The sequence below is a fragment of the Topomyia yanbarensis genome, chromosome 3, assembly GCF_030247195.1.
Source record: "Topomyia yanbarensis strain Yona2022 chromosome 3, ASM3024719v1, whole genome shotgun sequence".
Classification (NCBI taxonomy): Eukaryota; Metazoa; Arthropoda; class Insecta; order Diptera; family Culicidae; genus Topomyia; species Topomyia yanbarensis.
Window position 1 is genome coordinate 65943513 of NC_080672.1, and position 25088 is coordinate 65968600.

A 25088-nucleotide genomic window follows, 5' to 3' on the forward strand; every position below is an offset into this window, starting at 1 on the left:
GAGAAACAGAGGTCACATTTTTTTCCACATACACACACAGACATTTTCCGATATCGACGAACTCAGTTGATTGGCACATGACACGGCCCTCCGGGTCGGGATTAGATTGACGAATTTTAGAGTGAATGAGAAAGACAAAAACATTTTTGGCAAATGTTGAAAGTTATGCATTTTTTTGGTGAGCAGTTCTATGTTTCATAGACATTAAATCAATTTTAACTTCGCTTCCTATTAAATAAAGACCCTTATTACAGTACATCTCTACAAAAGCGAGCTCAATTTGAAAATAAATCTGAGGATTATGATTGATTACAGAACTCTGGAATTTTCTAATGGAATGTTTTCAGGCAGGAATTTGACATTGATGCTATTAGACAACTGTGAAATCAAGACCAATAGATCAGTTACATATCAGGAGGACCCCATTCCGACAATTTATCAAAAGTCCTCATGATGTTTGCAACAACAGGTTATCAATGTACGGATCAGATAATTGTTATTGTAATATTGAATTAAATCAGTCTGCATCAATAAATTTTCAACTTCAATTCATTTTTTTTTTTTGGGTGCGGTGGGGGGGGGGGCGGTGGTTGTATGGTGGTCAACCCCAAAACCTTCTCTTGGCTACGCCGTTGCTTGGAGTAATTTATTTCGCTTCTCATTTTCCGATATGTTTCAGATCGATCCGATGGTTATAAGTTAGAAAAATTGCAGTCAGAGGGTTCGCACAAATGAACATTTTTGCACTGATAAGTTATCAAGTTCCTTCCAGACAACTTGGAAGTGTTCGGTGATTATTTCTAGCGGTTGTAGATACAAAAATGAAATACAAAATTCGTTTTATCGAAATACTGTTTGGCTTATTTCAATGGATTATTACTATATTGAACAATAAATAGGCGACAAAGAGTAATCCACAAACAACAAGCCATAACTTTTAAAGTATTCAAAATAGATATTTGAAGTCTTCAGTAAAGTTATTCGCAAAAGTAAGAGCTACAAATTTGCCGAAGACATCATTTCGATATAATCACTTCCAAGAAAATTTGTGAAAATATCTCACTCATAGGGTGATTAATCAGCAAAAGCACAATACCAGAAGAAAGGGCATATTGCCTACATTATATTCTCCGAAGATACTATTGACCTAAAATAAGCCGTTTTGGCGTTAATAATAGATTACATGTTTTTGGTCATATTTCTGGCAATGGGAAATGATAAAAATCTTTCGTCCGCATTTAATGTTTAATATCTCTTTTGATAATAGTCCGATTTCAACAATCTATAGCTTGTTCGAAAGGTATTCGTTGAAGCTATCTAAAAACATATAAATTGTTAATCTATATTGTCAATTTCGGCAGATAATTAAAAAAAACTGCGAAAAACGCCATTTTTACGCATTCAAACATTCATATCTTGGAAACTAAACATCAGAATCAAAAACAAATTAATTGCGTTCATACTGTTTTTTAGTTCTTTCATTTAAATTTGGTTTGGATAAGCTCGGTTCAGCCATTGCTGAGAAACACGAATGAGAATTTGTCCGTTACATACACACACACACAGACACACACACACAGACATTGTCCCAAATCGTCGAGCTGAGTCGATTGGTATATAAGACTCGGCCCTCCGGGCCTCGGAAAAAATCTTGAAAGTTTGAGCGAATTCTATACATTTCTTTTATAAGAAATGTAAAAAGTGATAATACATATAATTGAGGATAATTATGTTGTCTATTGTTTGAAGTAGGCAACTCTATTTTATATTCTTCTAAATGAAAATTAACGATGAAACGTCTACTTGTTCAATAATGAAAAAATAATTAGAATCTGTCAACAAACCATTGAAATATGGCCTTTTGAAGTAAACATTCCGACTTTTATCCATTTTTTTTAATTTGCACATTATATTTAACGTTTGGTAGACAACCCTATTTTCATATTTTTTCAGTGTACCATATAAATAACACCTTTTGTACATTATATTTATGTAATTAAATGGTCAGGTTTTCCTTTAAAAACCGCGGCACGTATAAACGATCTAAATAGTCAATGGACAAACATGGATTCACGCTTGAAGTCTGGTATAAAACCCATCCATGACCGCATACCACATCCAAACCGTTATAAATGTCGATTCCGTCAATGAAATATTTTCAAACTTGCAGGAGATATACTTGATTACTATATCTTTCGAATGCCATGTACTAAATAAGTAGACAAAAAAAATTTGTTTATAGAGATAGGACCAAACCCGTGGGTGTTTGCTGGTAGCCTTATGAAACGTGTCATAAAACTTCAAATTGCAATTTCTCTCGAATCCCTCGATGGATCATTTTGAAATTCACTGGGAAGATGCTTGGATACTGTATCTTTCGAATGCCGCATGGCAAATTTATGGTCATTTTTTTAGTTAATAACGGTTTTAGGAACACCGTGTAAAGAAAGCTATACGAAATTACGGTAAGCTCCAAGAATGAGCAGGCTTCACGAATTTAAAAAGTTAAATAACAATTTTTTTCCTTTTTTATTTCGGCTATGTTAGTCACATTTTCTTTTTTACATTTTAACGACATTCAATTAGCTAGAGATTACTGGGTAGGGAAAGTTATGAAAATTAGAGCCATAGTACTCAAGTGAGAGCAAGGATGTAAAGTAAACTAGAAGTGGCTTAATTTTTGTCGGTTGTCACGGTAAAGATGGACACGCCTATCATTACCAGGGCACATGTTAGTGAACTCGGGTGATTCGTAGTTATACTGCCTAAGCTCGACCCTCATTAACAGAAGACAAAGATTAAGCCCCCACGATAGTAAGCCTGTTCTAATGACCCTGCCACTTCTAGTTTTCCGACCTGTTTACTTCACATCCTTGCTCTCACTTGAGTACTATGGCTCTAATTTTCCTAACTTTCCCTACCCAGTAATCTAATTGAATGTTGTTAAAATGTAAAAAAAAAAAATAATAACTATAATAATAATAATAAAATCTGGGAAATTAACCATACTTTAAGGAAGTTTTACGAGTGTCAGCGCTACTGTGCACTTCTAAGGGATTTTCGAAATTCACTTTGACTTAGTCTGCCTTTTCTCGCTTTATCGTTTACGTCCACGTATCCATCGATACTGCTCTTTCTTGATATTCACGGTCGTATACTCTTGGTTGTTCCATGTTCTTACTAGTCGCTATTGTAGAATTGTCTTCATCGATGTTAGCTTCTTCATTGATGTTGCTGGTTATTGCTTTGGAGGCACTGGGCGCAATAGTTGTACCTGTTCATTTGGTACTGATAGTAGGTTTCAAGATACAAAATACATCAGTTATTGAATGGCTTTTTGATTGTGTTCTAGGAGCGTATGTCGATGGTTGTTTGCTAGTGTTGATTGCAGTAGGTAGTTTGATTTTTCTTATCGGCTTCGGTGCATGGCATTTCGTAATGTGTTGTCTCATTACAGAACTACCAGGGAAGAATTTTCCCATAGGTGCACTGCGTTGTTTATTTATAATTAATATGTTATACTACAAATGTTCTATAGCCTGAGTTAAACTTCTCAACATTACCAATACTCCGTTACGTACGTAGCTGTGTAGCCATATGTATCCTTGAGATTGAACTCAATTTTCACTTTTAGTAACTGTTCCACATCGTGGACTGCAGGTCTGATTTGAGTAAATCAAAATTGTAGTTTCTCGTAGTTCCGATGCTGTCATTTTCAATAATTCACTCATTCGACTACGCAACCAGCAGTAACGATACTATGTTGTTTGTGCAGTGGATAAGCAACAAAGTGTTACGTTGAATTATCGTCTTGCTTTCCTGATAGCTTTTTCTTTTGTACTCTACAGTATGGAAAGGTAGACTGGTTATCACACTTATATATTGGCTTTCGATATCCTTCCCGGAGGTAGAATTAGCGCATAATACATCCTTGAATATTTGATAGTAGCATATGAGTTTGACATAACGATATCAAAGTTTTAATAAATATTAGGGAGCGTAGGAGTTTTTTATTATATTTCTGAACCAAAATGGGAAGATCAAATATATTGAGATTTTGTATGTTTTAAAACACGAGCTACGTTTTAATACCCCTAAATAATAGTCCGATTAGTTTGAAATTTTCAGAGAATATTTTTTAAATATTATTTTAAAAATTCAAAAATAGTCAAATCAAAATTTTTACTAGGTGCTTAACATTAAGTTTGACTATTCTGGTTGTTCATCCATTCATATTTGCCGACGCAAAGCGTGGTACCAACAACGGAAACTTTGTCTAATGTTCGAATTTCGACAGCACCGGCGGCAAGTTGAGGACAATTTATCTTCTAATACCATGGTATATTTTGAATGGTAGGGATGTTTAGCTTACGCGAACAAACTTCTTGTTGGAAGAAGAGAAAACCATAGCAATTGACCATTTATTGCAAATTTAAGAGCAGCGTAGGTACATACCTTCAATTGGACAACACTCAACCAAATAATTCTAACTTCAAATTACGGCTTACGCAAACCTACAACAGACTATGTTAAAATGCAAATGTCCACACGACTATACCAAAAAAACGCATACACGCGACATACATAAGCTCACGCAATCATGCATGTCAATATACAAACGCTCGTTTCTTTCGCGATAATACAAACCTGGTCGCAAACTCGGTTCTAGCGTCTAGACCCAGTCCTTTGGTTTGCCCATTCTCACAAAAAAAACTAACTCATCCACTAGCTAGACAACAAGTTTAAGGGCATCATAGCCGGAAACTCTAGCAATATGGAGAAACTCATTCTCTTCGAGCATCTGAGCCGTAAACTGAAAACTAAACACCAGGATCACGGTCATACCATTCGAAAGTCCACGTGAATATGCCATTGAACACACGGCTATCCAAACAAATTTATACACGTAAAGTTACGTACACGTTAGCACACGTGAGAAACAAACGCCAACGCGATCAAACACGTTAACATACAAATGCTCGAGTCCTTGGCGAACAAAGCCGATCACACTTATACAATCAAGAAACGTACTACCAAACACTCGACTGGTGACCAAGTTTGTGATTTCGATGATCGGCTTGATCCCGCTTTGCCATTGCTCACATAAGACATGATAGTCTAGTCCTTTTGGTTAGGAGTGTATGAAACTCGGAAGTCCCCACCCTTGGCCCTAGCAGCCTAAAAAGGAACAAAAAAGAACAGTCTGTCCTTTTGAATTATAGACTACCAAATTCCATGGGTTGAAAGGATTAGTCGTCGAAGTCCTCGGCCGCCATTTTGAATTTGTTTCCGCCATAACGGTGTTAGGAATAGTGGCAAACATCAATTGTTGACATTTTCCTGGAATCAAACAATTCGATATAAAACATCGTGTTCAGAAAAAAACAGGTTCGGTTTTAGTATTTTGGTTGCAGCTGAAAACTGGAAAATCCAACAAGCGACAATCGTATTTTCGATGGTTCTACACAAAGCCAAAAGGGAGCCGCTGTTTTCAGATTCCCGGTAGAGTCCCTTGTACACCTGTTAACAGTGTTGATGAATTCGGTCGGTATATTTTCGACCAAATCTGAAAGAATCTCCGCTTAAGCAAATTCCAAGTTCCATTAAAACTTAAGCAGTTTGAAAAATTGCTGAGAACTTTATCTGAACTTCAAAGTGTACTTTTAGGAACAGCTGGCGAAGCATAAAAACTGGCCAAAGATTACCCTATTTGATAATAAAGCAACGAAATAGGATTATTATGTTTTAGTTTGAAGTTTTGGAACACATTCTGCAATGGTTCGAAAGGTTTTTATTGCATATTTCGCATACAGTCTGAGTAACGTACATTCTGTGCATGCTATAAATTTTCCATCTCAGTTGGAAACGGCGACTTTGGTTGATCGCTTGTGTTTAAAAATTTGCTTGTTTAGTACGTGATAATCATTTGACTCTGCTCCGTGCACATCTTCAAAATGCTTGTGAATCAACGCCATTCCGACTGAGAGTTTCTCGACGGCGGAATTTCTCCCTATACACCGAAGCCCGTTGTGTGATCACTTCAGCATCCAGTTTTGCCATGATCTTCTCGAGTGTCGAGGTCGTTCACGCGACCTACTCCATCTATTCCTCGGCTGTAGAGGATAGTTCACGGAATTCCCGGTAGGTTGATTGGGCGATTCTGGGTAAAGCGGGGAGTCCGGTATACTGGAGCCTTGGCGACCCACTTCCGGCTCATCGACGCGAACTACGTGTGATTACTCATTGTTCCTTTCATCCACTCACTAGATTATCCCGCCATTTTCGCCGCAGTGCCGACATAATGCGCAGAATATTTCCGTTGATGGCGGTCCTCGTATTTTCATCGCGAAATTCTTCCTTGGAAGATATATCTGACGAATGCCTCTTCCAGTGATTCCATGCTTGGAGGACCTCATCATCCGCGAATTCGACAATCTTCATGCCCCTACGAAGGTACAGCTTCAATCCACCATCGTATATCGGCGGGTCGAGGAAAGAGCCCTGAAGAATGTCCATTCCCTTGTCTGTCCGTTGAGAAGTGTTCGGCTCTGAGCGCAAGTCTTCAAAATCCTGCAGAGGTACTTAGGAACTGTCATCGTGTGCAGCAAATAGGTGGTTGCTTGCCAGTTGTTGAAAGCTTCTAAGGTGACCACCACTATAGATCTGACTTGCCGGTAGCTGAACTGCATGTTGGACAGGCCGTCAAGTACCAACTAAATCCAACAGACATACTGGCCAGTACGGCCCAAAAAACATACAGGGAGATTTGTTGGCTTCGGCAGCAACACCAGCTTCCGTCGCTTTCAGGTATCAGGAAAAATACGACGATGTATCTCTACAGAGTAGTCCTAAACATATCCGGGGTTCTCCTGTGTCGTTGTTTTCAATAGCAGGTTTGGGAATCGGTCTGACCCCGGGACCTTCTTCACTTTCCTGGCTTTCGCAACCTTGATTAGCTCTTCGTCGGTTAATTGGGTTTCTTCTTCGCAATCGTTTTCCTCACTGTACGGTGGAAGCGACCGGATGATTGGTTCATGCTGCGGGAACAGCCCATCATCTTCTTCGAGTTCATTTCGGCTGGTTCACCTGGGTCGTTAATCTTCGCCATAGAAACTCAGTAGGTGTCTCGCGAGGGTTCGCGTTGGCGTCATGACAAGGGTCCATGAAGCAGGATTTCTTGCGTAGCTAAAATGGTATGTTGAGAGTGGTTCTTGTAGCCCTGTACAAGTTTCGTTCCTCTCTTTCGATGCCATTGCGAGTGCTAGGACTTCTCCAGGCTCGGAGGCAACTTACATGTAGATAGAGAATCATCTATTCTACCAGTTAGCTGGATGGCGACCGTTTCTTGGTTTTCTATTCCTCAGCATAACCTCATCACACGCTCTTGTTAGTGCTGCCGTCAACTTATCCACACCTATGTTCAAAAGAATGCCCTAAACTAGTGCTAAAAGTTCTAAAACGACCCGGTTACGTGTTCATGTTTACGAGATCGTGGGTGTAGATGTGCATGGCCGTGGTTGATCGCGAATGGTTGGAGCGTTTGTATGTAGAAACGCGTTGGCTTTTGTATGTCGTGTGTGCTACCCTATCTGAAGTTTCGTGTGTGCAATTGCGCATTTTCAAATATATTCTGGAATGTTCGCGCGGACCAACCAGAAGTCTGATGTTTAATTTTGAGTGACCGGTTCAGATGCTAGAAGAGAGTACAAGGCAATCGACTTATCAACTACGCTACGCCCACCCTTACAAGGAATTTGTAAATGTTATAGGTAATTCCTCCAATAAAAAGTTTTTCTTTCGAAAGGTCAAAAGATGAAGTTTTTAAATTGAACCATTTTCCAATCAAATCGCACGCTGCTTTGAAAAATCATGTTTTGAGATAAACGTGTTTATAGTTCTGAGAATATTTTTGATGAAATATTCGTTGTAGAATGTCAATATTTTGTAACAATTACATGGGATTCTGAGTTTTGAACATCGCTGATTACTAATTAGAAGCCAGTTTTTTAGATTTAAATAGGCCGACCCAATATGATGGACACCACTAAAAAAACTAAGTGGCATTTCAGCCAAAATCATTGATTTAAAAGCATGAATTTGAGTTAATATGAATCAAAATAAAAATGGCGATTCCTGACGGCGCCGGTGGTGACCACCACTCATTCCGGTTGCGGTGAAAAAATCTGTGGTCACGTCTTCCTTCGGAAGGGAAGTAAATCCGTTGCTTCCCGGTCCATGAGTTGATGGATCGAGGTCTAGTCCCAGATAGTGGAATCATCTCTCTGGCGTCGGTAAAGAAGAAGTAGAATCCAACTTCTATACTTACTAACAAATATCCTTCTCCCGTGATACTTGTGGAGTGCGCAGTAGCATATACGGCCTCTAGCAAAAGCAAGTATCGTACTAACATTCCTTCCCTTTCCTTCCGCGATTTACGTTCGGGCCTGGCCGGCGCCTGTATTGATCAATGACCACTTAGGATTACCAGGAGTTGCACATTGAAAAATGTTTCGCTACTCCCAAGCATAATTATGTACTGATTCCCTGTGCAACTTCAGCTAGTCCAGATCGATAACAAAGTAGCAGCTAGAGGTTGTCGCACAAGCTCAAGCTCAAAATAAAAATGGTGGTTCCAAATTTTTCGTTTTTCACCGTTTTTTGTATTTGTTTGATAACTCACCATTAGTCGGCGATTCCTCTACAGATCAAACTGTGAACGTGCATAATGCCATGAAAAGGTTTCTACCTGAGGTGCGTGTCTCGGACCGAGAACGTCCAACAGCGCCCAGGACGCCGCTTTGAATACTAATTTGAATAGGCTGCAGAAACTTTTTTGCTGCGCGGATAAAAAACACAATATAGGAAAAAATGCAAAGAAAAAAATCAAAAATTCAAAATTTTGAATGAGAACCTATCCTTAACCCTTTCATGCCCAACTTTTTTCTATTGCATGTAGCTATTTTTCCTTGAAAATGGTGAGATCAATAAACACAAAAAGTCTTTTCATAAAGATAGGTGCTTTCCTTGCAGTGCTAGAAGCTCAATACAATTCTCCTAGAATATTTGCAATAGTCCAATTGCATGGAAAACGTAGCCAAAGACAGACTAAATTGATAAGTTTTATCAGTTTTTAAAAATATTGCACCATTACGAAGTTATACGAAAAATTAATTTTCCGTCGTCAACGTAAACTGTCTCTGGCACCACTGTTCCAGCGGAATCCAATCAGACTAATTGCAATAACTTCAGTTCTAGAACTGATTCTTGTAACTGTTAATGCTCAAATGAGAGGCATTAGTCACAGTTATTAGCCTTACTTGTTTTTGCGAGCAAATCTTGCCTCAATCAAAAGTTATAGCTGTCTACAAACGTTGTTGTACACAAACAACATGGGTACGAATGGGTTAATTTTGAGTGTATGGTTCAGATTAAGAGCGAAAATGAGCTACCCATTCTCACTGGAGTCTCCAGGCGTTTGTCTATTGTATATAAGTTCGTATTTGGGAGCTCCCGAAATAGTACCATTCATGATCGCGTGAGGGCGAGCGTTTGTATGTTGGCTCTTACGACAGCGTTTATAAATTCGTTAGTGCTATCACGTTGACTTAATCACTGGGGCGTTTTTTTTTTCGATTTGCGAGATCGTGGGCGTAAGGATGCGTGAGCGATTGCGACTAGATGTATATTATCGCGAAATACTCAAGCATTTGTATGTTATTGGTTGAAATTTGGGTTAGGCTAATGGGAGTCGGAAATGCATTCAACATTGAAAAAAAATCCTATAAAGCCCTCTCGGTCGTTTCGCCTCACAGCTATCAAGGCGAATTGTAATCGCCATCCTAAGGTTCTACTGAGAAAGCCTGCAAAAGCGGCCATCTTTGAAAACGACAAAAGTCGTTTTTTTGCTACTCTCTGTACTATCTTCAAAGAAACCGCTCATTGCATTCGAGCCATTGTTAGAATACTACTAATCAATTTTCATGAAGATTTGGCCAACGGTGAACAAGAAAACTACTTTTTTCGTGTTTGAAAATGGTCGCTTTCCTAGGCTTTCTCCGTTCAACCTTAAGGGGTTACACCAATGTAGAACACAAAAAATAGGCAAATTTTGAAAATTTTTGTTGACGTAATCAGGGTGTGAACCGGGATCTTGTAGATTGAGATTTATAATACTAGTTATGACGCATGATAAATAAATTTTTCAAGCAATTTTTTCGTAAGATGTCGGCTGTGCAGAATTCTTCCCTCCCTCAGCCTGACGGGTTTGACGGTATTCCAAACATCATCAATCGTATGGCGTGCATCAGTGCTAAAGAACCCCTAACCGACAATTGCTTTAAGATAGTTATATAACCAATATTGCATTACGCCTCGATAGTGGTGAATCAAGGATACCGAGAGGGCTTATGGGCCTTTTGTATATTTTGTGTTTAGTGTTTAGCGACTGGCGAGTCGACGTGGATTGACTTTCTTCTGTGAGCTGTGTTTGCAAACATTGTTCATCGTCCACGTCGTATGTATGTCGTATGTGTATGTGTTCGTCTGCAACACCTGGGTCAGGAATTGGATTCAGAAATGGCATATATGATAGAATAGTGAGTAATCCTTCTTAGGATACGTTGGTCACTTTTTCCGGTGTTCAACTCGTGCATTCGATTCGATTTATTCATGAAGGTCGGATTGAATAAATTAAGGTACGATTAATTTTCCGATGTACGTAAATCATCCATTCCCGGTCTGCATAGCATGAAAAAATTGTAACAGAATAAAATTGTCGTTAATGGTAAATAAGTATCATTTGCTGGCATTTAGAAGAGTTCAAGTATTTTGATTGCATGTTACATATGCTCTTTTCTGCTAATACATTTGTCTGCTTTTGTTGCACTTTTAGTAGTTTGCTTTACCACCAAAAATAATATTGACCCATTTGTACAGTGCTACTTAAATCCTTTCTTTTCTTTTTCTTTATTCGGATGTTATTTTTCCTTATATTACTATAATTTAAATTAGATTCATACTATCACTCATTAACACAATCAATTGCATATTCTCACATATGCACTTACAATCTCTCATTCGAAACGTACAGACGTTCGTGGCCTTCACGATAACACAAACCTGGTCACAAACGCGAACATGCAATTGCGATCAGTCATACATACTTACGCCCGCGATCACACTAACACCGCAACATCGCGGTAATTGAATAAACGTTTTAGCTCCTATAAATTTACAAACGTGGTCTCAAGTACGTGACCCACCGCTGGTACTCACGTCCGGGAATCTCTACCCTCGGTTGTGGCAGCCTCCAGTTGAACCAATAAAAAAGACACTCATATCCACCAAACAACACGTTTCATGGCGACATGAATGAGGAAACTTACACTGTTCTAGCATAGCATACACTAAAAATTAAGCATCAGATTCCCGATCTGCGCGCGATCATTCAAGAACACCATATTCGGGTGTCACACGATTATAAAAAAAAATTATGCACACGAAGTTAAATACACACTAGCACACGCGATAAACACGTTAACATACAAACGATCGAGTCCTTCGAAATCATCTATGCACATATACGGCCGCGATCTCGAGAACAGGATAACACTCCGGTAAATAAGTGAACGTTTTAGTACTTACAAATTCACAAACGCGATCTCAGGAGTGAGTCTACAAACGCCCGTGTTCGAGCCATCATGAATCGGTTACGTCCAGAAGTCTCCATCCTCGGTACCAGAGGTCTAGGTCCATGCTTTCAATTGGACCAAATAGTTAAAAAAAGGAAAGCTCTCATATCCGTTAGACAACACGTTCCATGGCAACATGACCGGGAACTCTAGTAATATGGAAGAAATCACTTTCTTCTAGCATCTGAACCGTACACTAAAAATTTAGTATTAGATTCACGGTTTGCACGCTATCATCCAAGAACACACGCGAATATGCGAAAGAACACACTGTCATAAAATAGATTTTATACACACGAAGTTAGCACACGCTGCCTACAAACACACACGCGATCGAACACAGTAACGTACAAACGCTCGAGCTCTTCGTGATGATACATGCGATCGCGAAGTCCCTACGCCCGCACATATCTGAACCGCACAATGAATATCACATTTAAAATCACGGCTCGCTGCAATTGGCCTTAGGCAGTGTTTTAGTGGATGACATTTTCCGTCTCGTCTGCAATTGTAGTGAGTGATTCTGACAGGGAGTCCCTCCGAGATCCTTGCCCTACAGCTCCAGTAGGACAATTCTCGAAAAAAATATCTCGGGCTGCATTTAAAGTACGGTTTTACGGTCAAACTTTTACAGTGAAGATTTTTCATTAATGTTCAGTCATCTTTTAGAAAACGGGGAGTGCAGTTCGCCCAAGGGTGGCATTTTATCTCGCCTACCGCTACGTATAGTCAAGTAATAATAATAATATTTGGGGAAGATAAAACCAGTTATTTTTATTGGAACCTCTTGTATACAAGAGCGCATTTTAAGTTCCTAGCCCAACACTGTCGTTACAGTAAATAAAGTCACGACATTACTGACTGATTACAGCAATCAAATAACAAATATTTCCGTTTCCCTTGTTTTGCAGGCAAGACAGCTAGCCCCCAGTGTGCGTGCGTGCGAAAAAGAAACATTTCCAAATGTGTACGACGAACGTAACCGAGCGTTGCCGGATCGAACCGCAGTGAAAGTTCACTCTGTCCCTCTGCAGTGAACGTGCCCCTTATCGCGAGCAAGTTTTTAAAATTTCCTGTATAATATTTAAGTAAAACCAGCACCGCTCGGACGCGCGCCCTCTTCCTCCACCCGGAACAAAAACCCCACACAATGTCCAGCTGGGCGCAACGAATGCACCGTCGGGCGGCAACCCTCGGCAGTGTGGTTACCTCGTGTGGCCATCCGGGGTCACCTTATCCGCACCGACTCGAGAAGGTCAAGTTTGGCGTTCCGCTGGACGAGGTGTGCAAAAACGACATTCCCGGCCCCCTGCTGGTGCTGATACTGAAACTGAACAAGGAGGCCCCCATCCGGAAGGATGTCTTCCGTGCACCCGGACATCAAGGCGCCATGAAGAAACTGATCCACTTTCTGCAGCAGGGCCGGTTGGTCAATGTGGACAACTATTCGGTATACACGATCGCGTCCGTTCTGAAGAAGTTCCTTCGCAAGATACCGGGCGGCGTGTTCGGGCGGGACGGCGAAACGGAACTGTTCCAGATTGTGGACATCGAGGATGAGCTGATTCAACAGGAGAAGCTTCACAAGTAAGTACCGACAAAGTGTAGTTTGTTTCTTGATTTGTCGCATTCAATAACAGACTTGTTTGTTTATTGATCGTGCTGTTTATTCAATTGGCTGTCATATCTGCTGTCGTTGCTCGGGTAGAGGCTTCAGGGATTACCGTCAGTCAACAAACACTGCATGGCTAATGAGGTATACCTCTCGGTTGGGGTAGAATTATGAATGGGCGAGTCGCGAATGAACGCGATAAGGATTATTTAGCATATAATTCTGAGGTATTTTGTGATCGCCGCGATTGGTTGATTATTTCTGTGCGGTAGCCGCATTGAGGCGAATCAGTTTGATAAGACCTCCATTTAATTGGGTTGGTTTTAGATAGGCAACCTTCATGATACAGTCGACTTGAAACCGTAGACAGTAAACCACGTATGTTTCGCCTGGGCATGAATGGATTTGCTGCACCGAGTGTGAAAAGTCATTACTTGTTAGCAATCGAAGTATGAATCTAGCGAACTTATTCAAACGGTTCTATGTGCAAATTTGAACCTTTCTTTGTTTACTTTCTCTTCCGTTAACAACTCGTACGTACTGAAAATTATTGGAAATTTACTGGCGTTCTAATAATCGATACAAAAAGTATACATAACGAGGTTCTCATTAGCACATAGGACCATTTGAAATGATTTTCTTCAAATAATATTATGGTTGTACTACACGAGAAGCCTCCGCACAACAGAAACAACGCTTCTTTTATCACCACACGCGGTTCTGTAAGAATGAGTGTGTACGCAAACAAAAATCGAAAAACTACACTCCAATGCCGTACATGTTTTGATCGCCGGTGGAAGTATAGTATTTACTGTAAGAGGAAGTGCTCGCGTAGCTAGTCAGCATTCTCGTGACAATGTGTCGCGCTCTAGCGGGTTATTGATACCAACAACTTTCCGTATATCGAATCCCTCAGTCAATTTGCTGGATCGGATCCCTTAATGGAATTTGCTCGATTAAATCACCACGACTGCTGTGACTTTTCTTTACCTGCTACCATCATGAAATATTGTGAATTAGAATAAAAGTGTACAAGCCGCAGAATTGTATCATCTACACTTTTGTTGTTATTGACATAAACAACTCAACCAACTCCACGCTGAGATTTGTTGAATCCCACGGCCCCTGCAGCCAACGCAACGTAACTGTCAGAACAAAGGTACAGCATTTCAAACCAAAAACCGTTTCCACTTGGTGCGTGCACTTTTTCTAGCGTTGCTATGGATGCTGCTATGGACAGATTCGTATTTCTGTCGTTGTACGTATATGCCCTTTCCTCTCCACAACTGACTGTACATACATTTAACCTCATTTTTTATTGTATAGGCCGTCTGAGAATTCTCCAGTTGCTCGGTTTGTTGCACTGCACAGCTGATGGTTATGCAGTCAGCCAAACCAACCAGTCAGAGTGCAGTGTCAGTTGGCTTTTGTGTGAACTATCAGCGTTGTTGGGGGTTCTCTTCCTTTCCTCTAGCATAGAGAACGTAGGCTAGTTGGTTCTGCTGATCGAGTTTCGGTCGGTATGGGCTATATAAAGTAAACATGGTAGGTGTTTGATTCGGTCCCGTCGTTCCGTGTTTGATAGGGAAACAACTTTTTTTTTGTAGATCAGGGTAGTGAAGCGATCATTGATCCCTGTTTTTTTATGTGCCAGGTGGGAATTCGCTTTTAGTGAGTACATTGAATTAATTTACAACTACAATTTTACAGAAGGATGCTACGATCATAAGTTGGTCAAGCAAGAACTTGTGTAAATCGGTCAAATTTTTTATTGAAAAATCAAATCGTTTTTCTTTTACAGGTTTAATTCATATAGAATGATGAAAAATATTCACTTGAGCTTACTTTTTAGCGAACTATCGGGCCGTTTGACTCCTACCCTCAAGTTTTGCACAGCCTCCTTGGCCAATTCCCTAGCCGCAGAACGCCATTTTGCCTTAAACCGTATCTCGCTGGCAACTGTCTCTCAAATCTTCCGCTTCACAAGCATCTTAAATTTTTCTATTGGGCTTGGCTCTGACGTGCTGGGAGGGCTCATGTCCTTGGGCACCACCTGGACGTTGTTTGCGATATACCACTCCACGATCTTGTTCTACAATGGCAAAAATTATGTTGCTTGAGGAAAGACAACAGACGTTATTTCAGACACCCCTGCGCATAAATTTCTCGGTTGATGGTCCCGTTTGCGATGTGAATGTCGCTCTTCAAGCCACATGAACAGAATGCCTGCCATACGAGATATTTTTTGCGAACTTCGATAGCGTAAGGTGTTTGAAAATCTCAGCCATATGTACCGCATTTCATCTATTTTCGCATTGGTAGTTTCAATTAGGGGAAGGGAGCGGTTAATGGGTTTTCTTATGCAACTAAAAATTGTTATTGAAGCAATATTAATTCCCAAAAGGGAAAACTGAATTAAAGGCGCAAAACCTAACTTAAAATTAAGTTTGTTTGTTTTTTTGTGTTTCGAATTCATCTTGTCAGTCACTAGCAGTATCTGGGTGTCTACTGACGAGATGAAATCGGAACAAAAAAAAACAAACTTAATTTTGAGTTAGATTTTGTATCCTTAAGGCAAAAATTGGTTAAATCCAATTTTCCTTTTTGGGAATTAATAGTACATAATTCCAGGCCATAAGAGAGTTCGTTTTCGCTTTCTCATCAGTAAACCTGAGCTTCTGAATTTGCTTCCCGGGACATCACTCGGGACAAGTCAGTTGATTTTGACGTTCACGTATGTTGTGTGAACAGTTTGGAATTTTTTTTGTGTCTAACTAGTGCTAATTTGGGTACTAGTTTAGATACATTGTCTAACTAGACACCCAGATGGTGCGAGATGGATTCGAAACACAAAAAAACTTAATTTTGTTATTGAAGACTAATGCTAGTTTTGTAATATGCAGAAAAACTCAATCCATTTGCCTTCCCGATTTCCAAAAGAAAATTAGAAAATGTTTTAGAAAAACACGGTAAAAACCCCTTAAGAAATATTCTGATCAACAAAACATGTGGGTCTGAATCAATTGTCATAGTCATTTGGAGCAATGTCATTTGGGATAAGATCATTTAGCATAAAGGACATTTGGCATAATGGCGATTTGGCATAATTTTGAGATTTGGTCACACTGAAGATCATTTGGCATCATTTATTTTATCTCCAGAATAACGGTGATTTGGCATATTTTCTATTTTTTTCAACTACAGAGAAGTACATAATTTAAGACTGTGCGAGAATTTAGGTAATTCGAAATAATTTTGAACCGTGCTATTGCTGAAGGTCTTTTATATAACAAACATTGTCATGTTAAGGAAAACAGTAATTTAGCATACTGGTCGTTTGGCATAAGTATATGTAGTGATAAAGTGATAATAATTACCAGGATGTTTTTGGAGTATATCCTTTCATGTATGTATTATGTATTTTGATTGTATGTTGACAATAATGTTCATCGTTCGAGGGAAACTTACTTATGCAGCTGTGAGCAGCTGGCAAGTAGCTCAAATGTTTGAGCATAACGGAAACTACCTAAATATTTAAATGAGCTTGTTTACCAATAATACTAAAACTGAACTTGAACCAAAATTAATTTATTCTTCTTTGCCAATTTATAAATAACATTTACGCCTAATGTGGCTACGCCACATCGCTTCAAATCACGTGCTTAGGTTTGCTTGCGAGGGGCCGCCACTTCCGACGGTGGGTCGGCATCCACCTCGTCCGGTGGATCCTCAGCGTCTTTGCACCGCTTCGGATCCTTGGTCCCGGTGCACTGGCTTCGCCCCAAGTGCTAGAGCAGTGTAACAACCGATGGTTGAATATATGTAAGTTCATTCAATAAATTATCGTTTTAAAATCTTGGAGATATCCACAAATGATCTAGTGTATAATTCGAAAGAACAGTTCATGATATAAAGAGATATAATAAGGATAATATTAATTATTGAAGCGCTGTATGGAAAACCAAAACTCACTGGCGATCATAATAATAATGACCAAAACAAAACATACGTCTGGTGGATCGCAGTTCTAGTGGGCTGCATCAACAAAAACCTGTAAAATCTGCACTACTAAAACATAAGTCATAGACAAAGAATCCATAATTGAAACCTCAAAAGAACTGGTAATATTTAAAAGAAGGCAAAATCAGTTTCTAAAATGTATTCACTCGAAATATAATCAATATCAGGTAATGGATAACAACACATTATTATTATTGCTTAGTGCATCTTTAACCTTATAGGTCATTCATCTGTTATGCCAAATAATCTTCAATGATATCATTTAGTAAAATTATGCTAAATGACCCTCACTTTCGGCTAAATTAGAAATTATGCCAAATGGCCGTTATCCTGGAGATAAAATAAATTATTCCAAATGTCCATTATGCCAAATGACCTTCAGTGTGATCAGTTTTCAAAATTATGCCATAGGACCATAATGCCAAATAACCGTTATACCAAATGTGACCTTGCGTCTAAAACACGTGGTACTTCTTGCTCTTATTTACTAGTCTTTTTACTGGCTGCTGCCTTTTCTAATCGTGAGCAAATAACAATTCTCGCCATTGGAAACGATTCATACCAAATTTGACATAATTATGAACCAAATCGGTATACTTTCTTTCAAAGATGAAAGACAAACGTGAAACTAAAAACTAATTATGTCGGCACACAGCGAATAATGGATACTAATCAGTACTCGTAACGTTCTAGTTTTCAAACTTGCGAAAAAAAAAGTATCCATAGAGTCTGGTCGCACAAACAACTGGAAAAACAGTTCTCTCTCCGCTTACATTCTCAGTTTCTCAAAGGGAAATTCGTTATCTTTTTAGTGTCCAGTGGATTGGAGAATCGTCACGATTTGTGATTATTTATGGTGTCAGGCCATTCGGCATTAAATCGTTTGGCAGAAACCCATTTGGCATACAGTCGTTTGGTATAATGGTCTTGTGGCATAACGTCATTTGGCATAAGCACGGAAAGGAAAGCGGCGTTCTACATTAAACGCCACTTCGCAAGCAAACCTGGAATCCACTCGTTTTCCCGGTTTACTCAAGCATAGGGCCATGTTTAGGTTAAGTCCAGGTACGGCAAAGATTTTTGTTTTTTAATTTGTAATTAATATTCCACCAAAGTATTTGTTACAGTGCAGAGATTAAGCCAATCGACCGTTATGTTAAAAGACTTTTATGCCAAATGTCCTTACGCCAAATGGGGTACAACCATTACTTAAACTGCATCATTCTACTAATGCGTGTCATTCGATTACCATTATTATCAAATAGCTAGCTTTTCTGGAGCATTTTGATTCTTGCATGTTATAGCTGCAGATTTGATATATACCTTATCAAAAGTTTTGCGACATTACGCTATTTCTATTTATTTATTTAGACCGCTATTTTTTTTTATTCAGTACCGGTCTTTCGGTACTAAAAATAGGTCGGAATTGCCGAAATTTTCGGTACCGGTACTATCGATAAAACAACCCTACCCCCGATTCAATAACGTTCGTTTCCACACTTTCATGTAATGTTTCGTCCAGAGGGCCAGGACGCGATCTGGATTGAAACAAACTTCCCAAATTGAAATCGGGAATCAGATTCGCCAGCAGAGTGTTGCAAAATCGTGCACCCGGAAATTCTTTACGACTCTGTGGATGGTCATTTCGAACAGAAAATATCGAAATTTGCTTCGAAGTACCCGATTTAGCAGCCCATATGCAAACGGCGGTGGGCCATTAGGCCGAAACGGTCATTAGGTCGAACCAGTCATTAGACCGAATGGGTCATTAGGCTGAATGAATCATTTCGCTGGAAGGACGAATGGGTCATTAGGCCGAATAGGGCATTAAGCCGAATTGGTCATTAGGCTGAATGAGTCGTTATGCTGAATGGGTAATTAGACCGAGTGAATCATTATTCCATACATACGCGTTAGGGTTCGCAGTACCGACCCTTTTTGGTGATAACCGGTACTACGGTACTGAAGCCCTCAGTACCGGTAAAGTACCGGTGCTCGAATATTTTTTTAAAAAATTCGAAAGAAGCTTCAAAGTGAAATTTAATACTCAAACTGATGACCTTATTCTCACGTAATTGATTTGTGCTGATCAAAAACATGTTTATAGTTTTTAGTTGCTTCGGAATGACATGACTCATTTCAGCAGAAGATATTTGTCGTATGCGGTACGTTCTTTTATTTCGAAATCTAGGCCACTTTGAAATCAATAACTGCTAAGCGGTGCGACTTCCATTGACTTCAACAGATGGTAAATGTAAGAAACCCTATTAACATTAGTAAATCAAAGCGAGAATGGCAGTAAATCCGAGCTGGTTGCTCGCATTTTCTCTCTTGCTTTTCTGTAAATTGGTTTCGACCTTTATATCGTTTGCCTATTATTCTCTAATGCAAGGCTCCTTGCTTTCCTGTAAACTATGGAATCTTGCAGAATTTTCCGATCGCCAATAATTACAAATCACCCCATTTCAAGCAGTTCACCAAGTTTAAAATTGTTAGCTACTAAATCGCTGTTCGTTCTTTTATAGATAAAGGTCTAAGAGCAAACCAAATACAGACATGACTTTGACCATAGTTTTGTCGGAATTTAATTTTAATGATCTTGTACTGCATTTCAAAATATTCCCATCTAGCGTAAGAGACGTAAAAATTTGCTATGATTTTTTTTTATTAGCGACATTCTGATTGGTTTCCATTATTCACTGGGCGGCGCGTAATAAAACTAAAGTCAAAGTCATGACTGTATTTGATTTGCTCTTAAACCTTTATCTATGAAGCTTCTAGAATCATTATGATGATGGCTCCACCTCATTCCCCCGCAAAGGTTTGCTCAACGAGCTATTTAGAAGGTAATTAATATAATTAAAAGTCATGTTGCAGATTGATATTTTGAAACAGGTCCCCCTAAATTAATTCTTACCTTCTATGTTTGAATAATCTGAGCAAACGAGTGGATCGTAAGTTGCGAGAGGCCGCCACCAGTAAGAGATTTGTCTAATCGAGCTACGCCAATTTACCGCAGGCCGAGAAGAGCTGGAAGCTCGGCAGAATAAACTTCAAGTTTTTAATTAAACGTTCGACCTTACATCCCTTCGGCCTACTGTCCTACTCACCTTCGGCTGAACGCTAGCGTTTCTAATTCATGTTATGGATAAACCGAGCGAATGTAGTAATTACAGTTGTGTAAAAATTGAACAAAAAAAACAGCTCATGATTGAAAGAAGGGAAAATACGCTATTGATTTTCCAACACTCAATAAACACAAGTCTGTGACAAGGACTACAATACGTCAAAGCATTAAATGGGTTCCACTGATGCTGTTAACCCTTTCATGCCCAACTTTTTTCTAGTGCATTTAGGGTTTGAAAACTATTTTTCCTTGAAAACCGTGGAATCAAGAAACACGAAAAGCCTTTTTTCATAAAGGTAGGTGCTTCCCTCACAGTGCTAGAAGCTGCTCAATTTTTACCTTCTAATGCTTAATACAATTCTCCTAGAATATTTACAATAGTCCAATTGCGTGGAAAATGTAACCAAAAGCAGTCTAAAAGGATAAGTTTTATCAGTTTTCAATAATATTTCAATATAGCGAAGATATATGAAAAATTCATTTTCCGTCGTCAACGTAAACTGTCCCTGGCAGCACTGCTCCACCGGAATCTACGGGAGCCTATATCAAACGGCTTAAGTTAGGTCAAATAAAGTTATATATTACTTGCATTCTCGGACTCAAACTAGATCAGATGTTTTGATTCTCATGGCACTCGACCGTTCGGCCTTAAGGTACATTCGGCCTAATGATCCATTCAGTCTAACGACCCACGACATGAATTCAACAAACTGTACGGAACTCCGTTCGATCGAAACCTATTGTTGGGCCTTGATGAAGTGCGAACTTTGGTTGACCAAAAGAAAAACGAAGGATGGAAATTAAATTATGAGAAAATTGAAAGAAATCCAGAAAACCTTTCGGAAACGACTGCACAGGCGCGATGAAAGGGCGTCAATCACAAATGTCGAGCATTTTACTCATCCTAAAATTTAACCAATGTATGCATGAAAGCTGAAATAAATGCATATAGGGTGTTTGGTTCATGGTTGAGAATCTCTCGAGGGATGATTGACTGTCATATTTGAAGAAAAAAATCGTTCTACACATACCATCAAATCTCAACCGTTACTAAGTTATTGAACTTTTTTAATTTAAAAACTTAGTTGTCTTAAAATAGTTCTAACTCAAAAAGTATACTTTGTATTTCAAATATTTTAGATCCAGTGGATAGGTGAGAAAAATTTCCCATTGAATGATGTCCTCACATGTTTCCGCTAATGAGGTTGAGTAACCTTTTCACAGTAATGTATTTAAAATTTAACAATTTTGATCGATTTTTCGTTCATTTTGCGAAAATCTTAATAGTTAACATCACCATTTTAATAATTCATATTGTTAGTCTTGAAGAGCTGCATGTTTTGTTCTTTGACATGATACACTTATCTTTTCTTGTTTTCATGTGGGTTATTGAACTTGGATATTTTTATTTTATTTTCACTAATACTAGCTCTTATTGAAAAATTTTGCAGAGAAAAATGTATTAATACCTATCAGTTAAGTGAATTTAGTGTCCTTTTAGAAATTAATTAGTTTAAAGTTAGTGTTCTTATTAGCATTTTCGTTATTTTCTCAAAATAGTAAATAATAAACATCACCATTATTATCATGGAATTAATGCATCTCAACAAATTCTACAAATCTCTTTTTGACTCTATTCAATTATCTCTTTTAGTTTCGAGGTAAAATCATTTTTATCGCTTCGTTTCATATGCAAAAACAACGATTTCAAACCCACAACATTTGAGGTGAGGTCATGCTGTGTTTATTAAATTGCAGCGAAATGAAAAGCGATAGGGATAAAGTGTCAAATAACAAGTTATAGAGAATGCTAAGGGGAACTAAATGCACAATAGTAACGATAAATTTAGTTGATTAACATTTAGAATAATTACAAAACTCTACAAATACGCTGATTTTGAGTTATTTTACTAGTAAAAAGTCATTTAGTACACTTAACTAAAAGATATTTGTACATACATCGAAAGACATTTTTTTCAGCTTTCCAATGAATCCTTGGAAATGACGATATAAAGCATATTTTTTAGATTAGAGTCTTTTAAGCACTTGTAAGACGACTACAGGAAAAGTTTAGTACTGAAATTACAAATAACCAGAAGAGATAGGAATATAATGTTGAAGAACAAATTATGAATCGTTCTAAAACCCAACTTTTGGATAATAGATATTGCTATAATCATAATTCATTATTTTGACAAAAATTAACAAAAACCTCATCAAAAACACCAACTTTTAACTATTTTACAACTAAAAGATAGTTAAAACTAATTAACTGGAAGATATGAGGGCACCATTCAATAGAAAATTTTCTCACCTTTCCAATGGAACTGAAAAATTTAAAATGCAAAGTATACATTTTGAGTTAAAGGTATTACAAGATAAATAAGTTTTCCACACAAAAAGTTCAATAACTCTGTAACGGTTGAGATTTGATGGATTTTTTCTCACCAAATGCAAAAGTCAATCACTCCTGGAGAGATTCTTAATCATGAATCAATCACCCTGTACACTAAACTACTGTAAAACTCATTTCGTTTTGATAACTATAGCCGATTCACCCAACAATAAAAAATGTCGCAATAATTGTCGACTTATACTCTAATTTATACCACAACAAATACAATATTGACAGCTGTGTATAACCTGAACTCAGTGGCCAAAGCGACGGTTTTGCGATCTAAGAAAGCTCAGGTCACAGATTGATTACAGGATTCTCCGGAGTGATCAATCTGTTTACAGAATTGACACGAAGTTACTTGATTCCAATAAGTACATATCGTGTGGAATGCCAGGATCCAATGTCACGTAGGATAAAATAGGGTGTGATAACTGCACTTTCAGCATACTAGCTTTGCTGGCAATATCCGGATCAAAAAATGCTACCATGTTTCATTTGTAACAGACTCCACTTTTCTGTATTGAGGTATGCATGCTTTAATTCAGTCTACAGTAATAAGTATTGCGAAATCGGAAAAATGTATCAAATCTCCTTGTGAAGTTTTTCGCCTTCTGTCTAGATTTCGCAGCAGATTCTCAGGACTAGTACTACGATCATAATATTAACCCTAAAATGCGCTATACTGTTCTCAAAAAACATTGAAGCTACTTAAAATAATCGCAGTAACGTATTGATGTTGTAGACAATTCTCACAAAATTCGGAAAAAAAATTATCTTCACATTTACGGGTTAAAAATCCTTTATCGGCGGGGCTCGAATATATGTATATTCAACGACTGGCATGTGAGACTAGCGTTTCACTCTTTATACATGTTTCAGCGAATATGCAGATGATGATACAGATGACTTCCGTGAAAATTATACACATTTTTTTCTCAATATATATTCCACAATAAAATTAGAGGTACTATCGATTTCATTAGTGCTCATCAGTTTAAAATGAGCTCCTTTTCTAGCGGGACATCACGCATGAACAGGGTTTTGCTCAGAAACACAAAATTTGTCTCCATTTTTTTTGGAGCTAGTGTCAATCCGGCGCTAGCTTACTCCTGTTACTAAGTTAGTGTTGGATTCTGATGAGACGATGTAGAAACGAAAATTGCATAACTAATTTAGTTACAGGTTTGGCGCTCCTGACGCGTAAAAATGGCAAATTTGTTCTCCACTAAGGTGAAATATAGCATAGTGATTTTCATTTTTTATTGGAAATTTTCTCCCTTTTCAATATCAAAATACTATCTTTAAATGTGAGCTCTCAAAATGATTAGAAATCTAGAGATTATGATTGGTTCTAATTTTGAGATTACGACTACGATAGCAGACACAGGTTCCCAAAATATACCCAATTCTCTCTAAAAGCAATTTTTATAGTATTTATTTTTGCATAATCGACAGCTGTGGTTCCGAAACATCTCTTTTTATAGAGTCTACGGCGAGCACGATATCTCCGCAATAAATGCTCCGATTGACCCAATTTTCCAGGCATTCTTTATTAGTATAATAGTTAGTTCGTAAACGAAGATATTTGCAAGCAAAGATACATTACACAAAATAGCGATGATTAGGCGTGAACCTAAATTTCAGCTTCAAAACAATTGAGGTTCCACATACTGGTAGGGGATAAATTGGTTAATCTGCTCTATTATTTTCTTCACGATACTAACTTAATAAACTCTATGCTTGGACCACACTACGCACGTATGAAAGTCAGATTGCCATGTGTCAATTATATGAATATTACATATTATATTGGGGTATAGGGGTGTATAACAGGTGTTAACTGATGAAAAGTTTAAAAGATGGAAATAAGACGTGCAATTACCAGGGAGGGGTAAAGAAGATTGACAATTTGTGACATGGGTGGAACGTTGTGCGTATAAATTGTGTATGGTATACTGAACGGGCAATTGTGTGCGAAGGATTCGATAGACCCAATTTAATTTGAAGAGTATGAAATCAAACATTTCAAGGTTTTTTTGCATCGTTTCATGGTTGCGAAAATTATAATATCAATGAAAATAATTGGGAATAAAGCTTAATATAATATGGAAAATCAGAAACGGTAGCATTGATGGGATCAGTCTTGTTCTTTGTCCTTCGAATATAGCCGCGAGGGCTTGGTTTGAACAACTTTTAAGATGTCTTACTTGAACACCTAATAAGCTAATTTAGGAGATAGTT

The 25088-nt window shown here is 38.3% G+C and overlaps 1 protein-coding gene across 9 annotated transcripts in view; it reads left to right on the forward strand.

Annotated features, from left to right (window-relative positions):
- The window catches only part of LOC131691331 (unconventional myosin-IXAb), a 153936-nt gene that overhangs the window by 26035 nt on the left and 102813 nt on the right, over nucleotides 1–25088 (forward strand). For all 9 annotated transcript variants that reach the window (XM_058977639.1, XM_058977642.1, XM_058977641.1 and 6 more), the window contains exon 2: nucleotides 12602–13277. In XM_058977639.1, the coding sequence (XP_058833622.1) occupies nucleotides 12841–13277 (437 nt within the window). In that variant the 5' untranslated portion in view covers nucleotides 12602–12840. The remainder of the gene's footprint in view (nucleotides 1–12601; nucleotides 13278–25088) is intronic.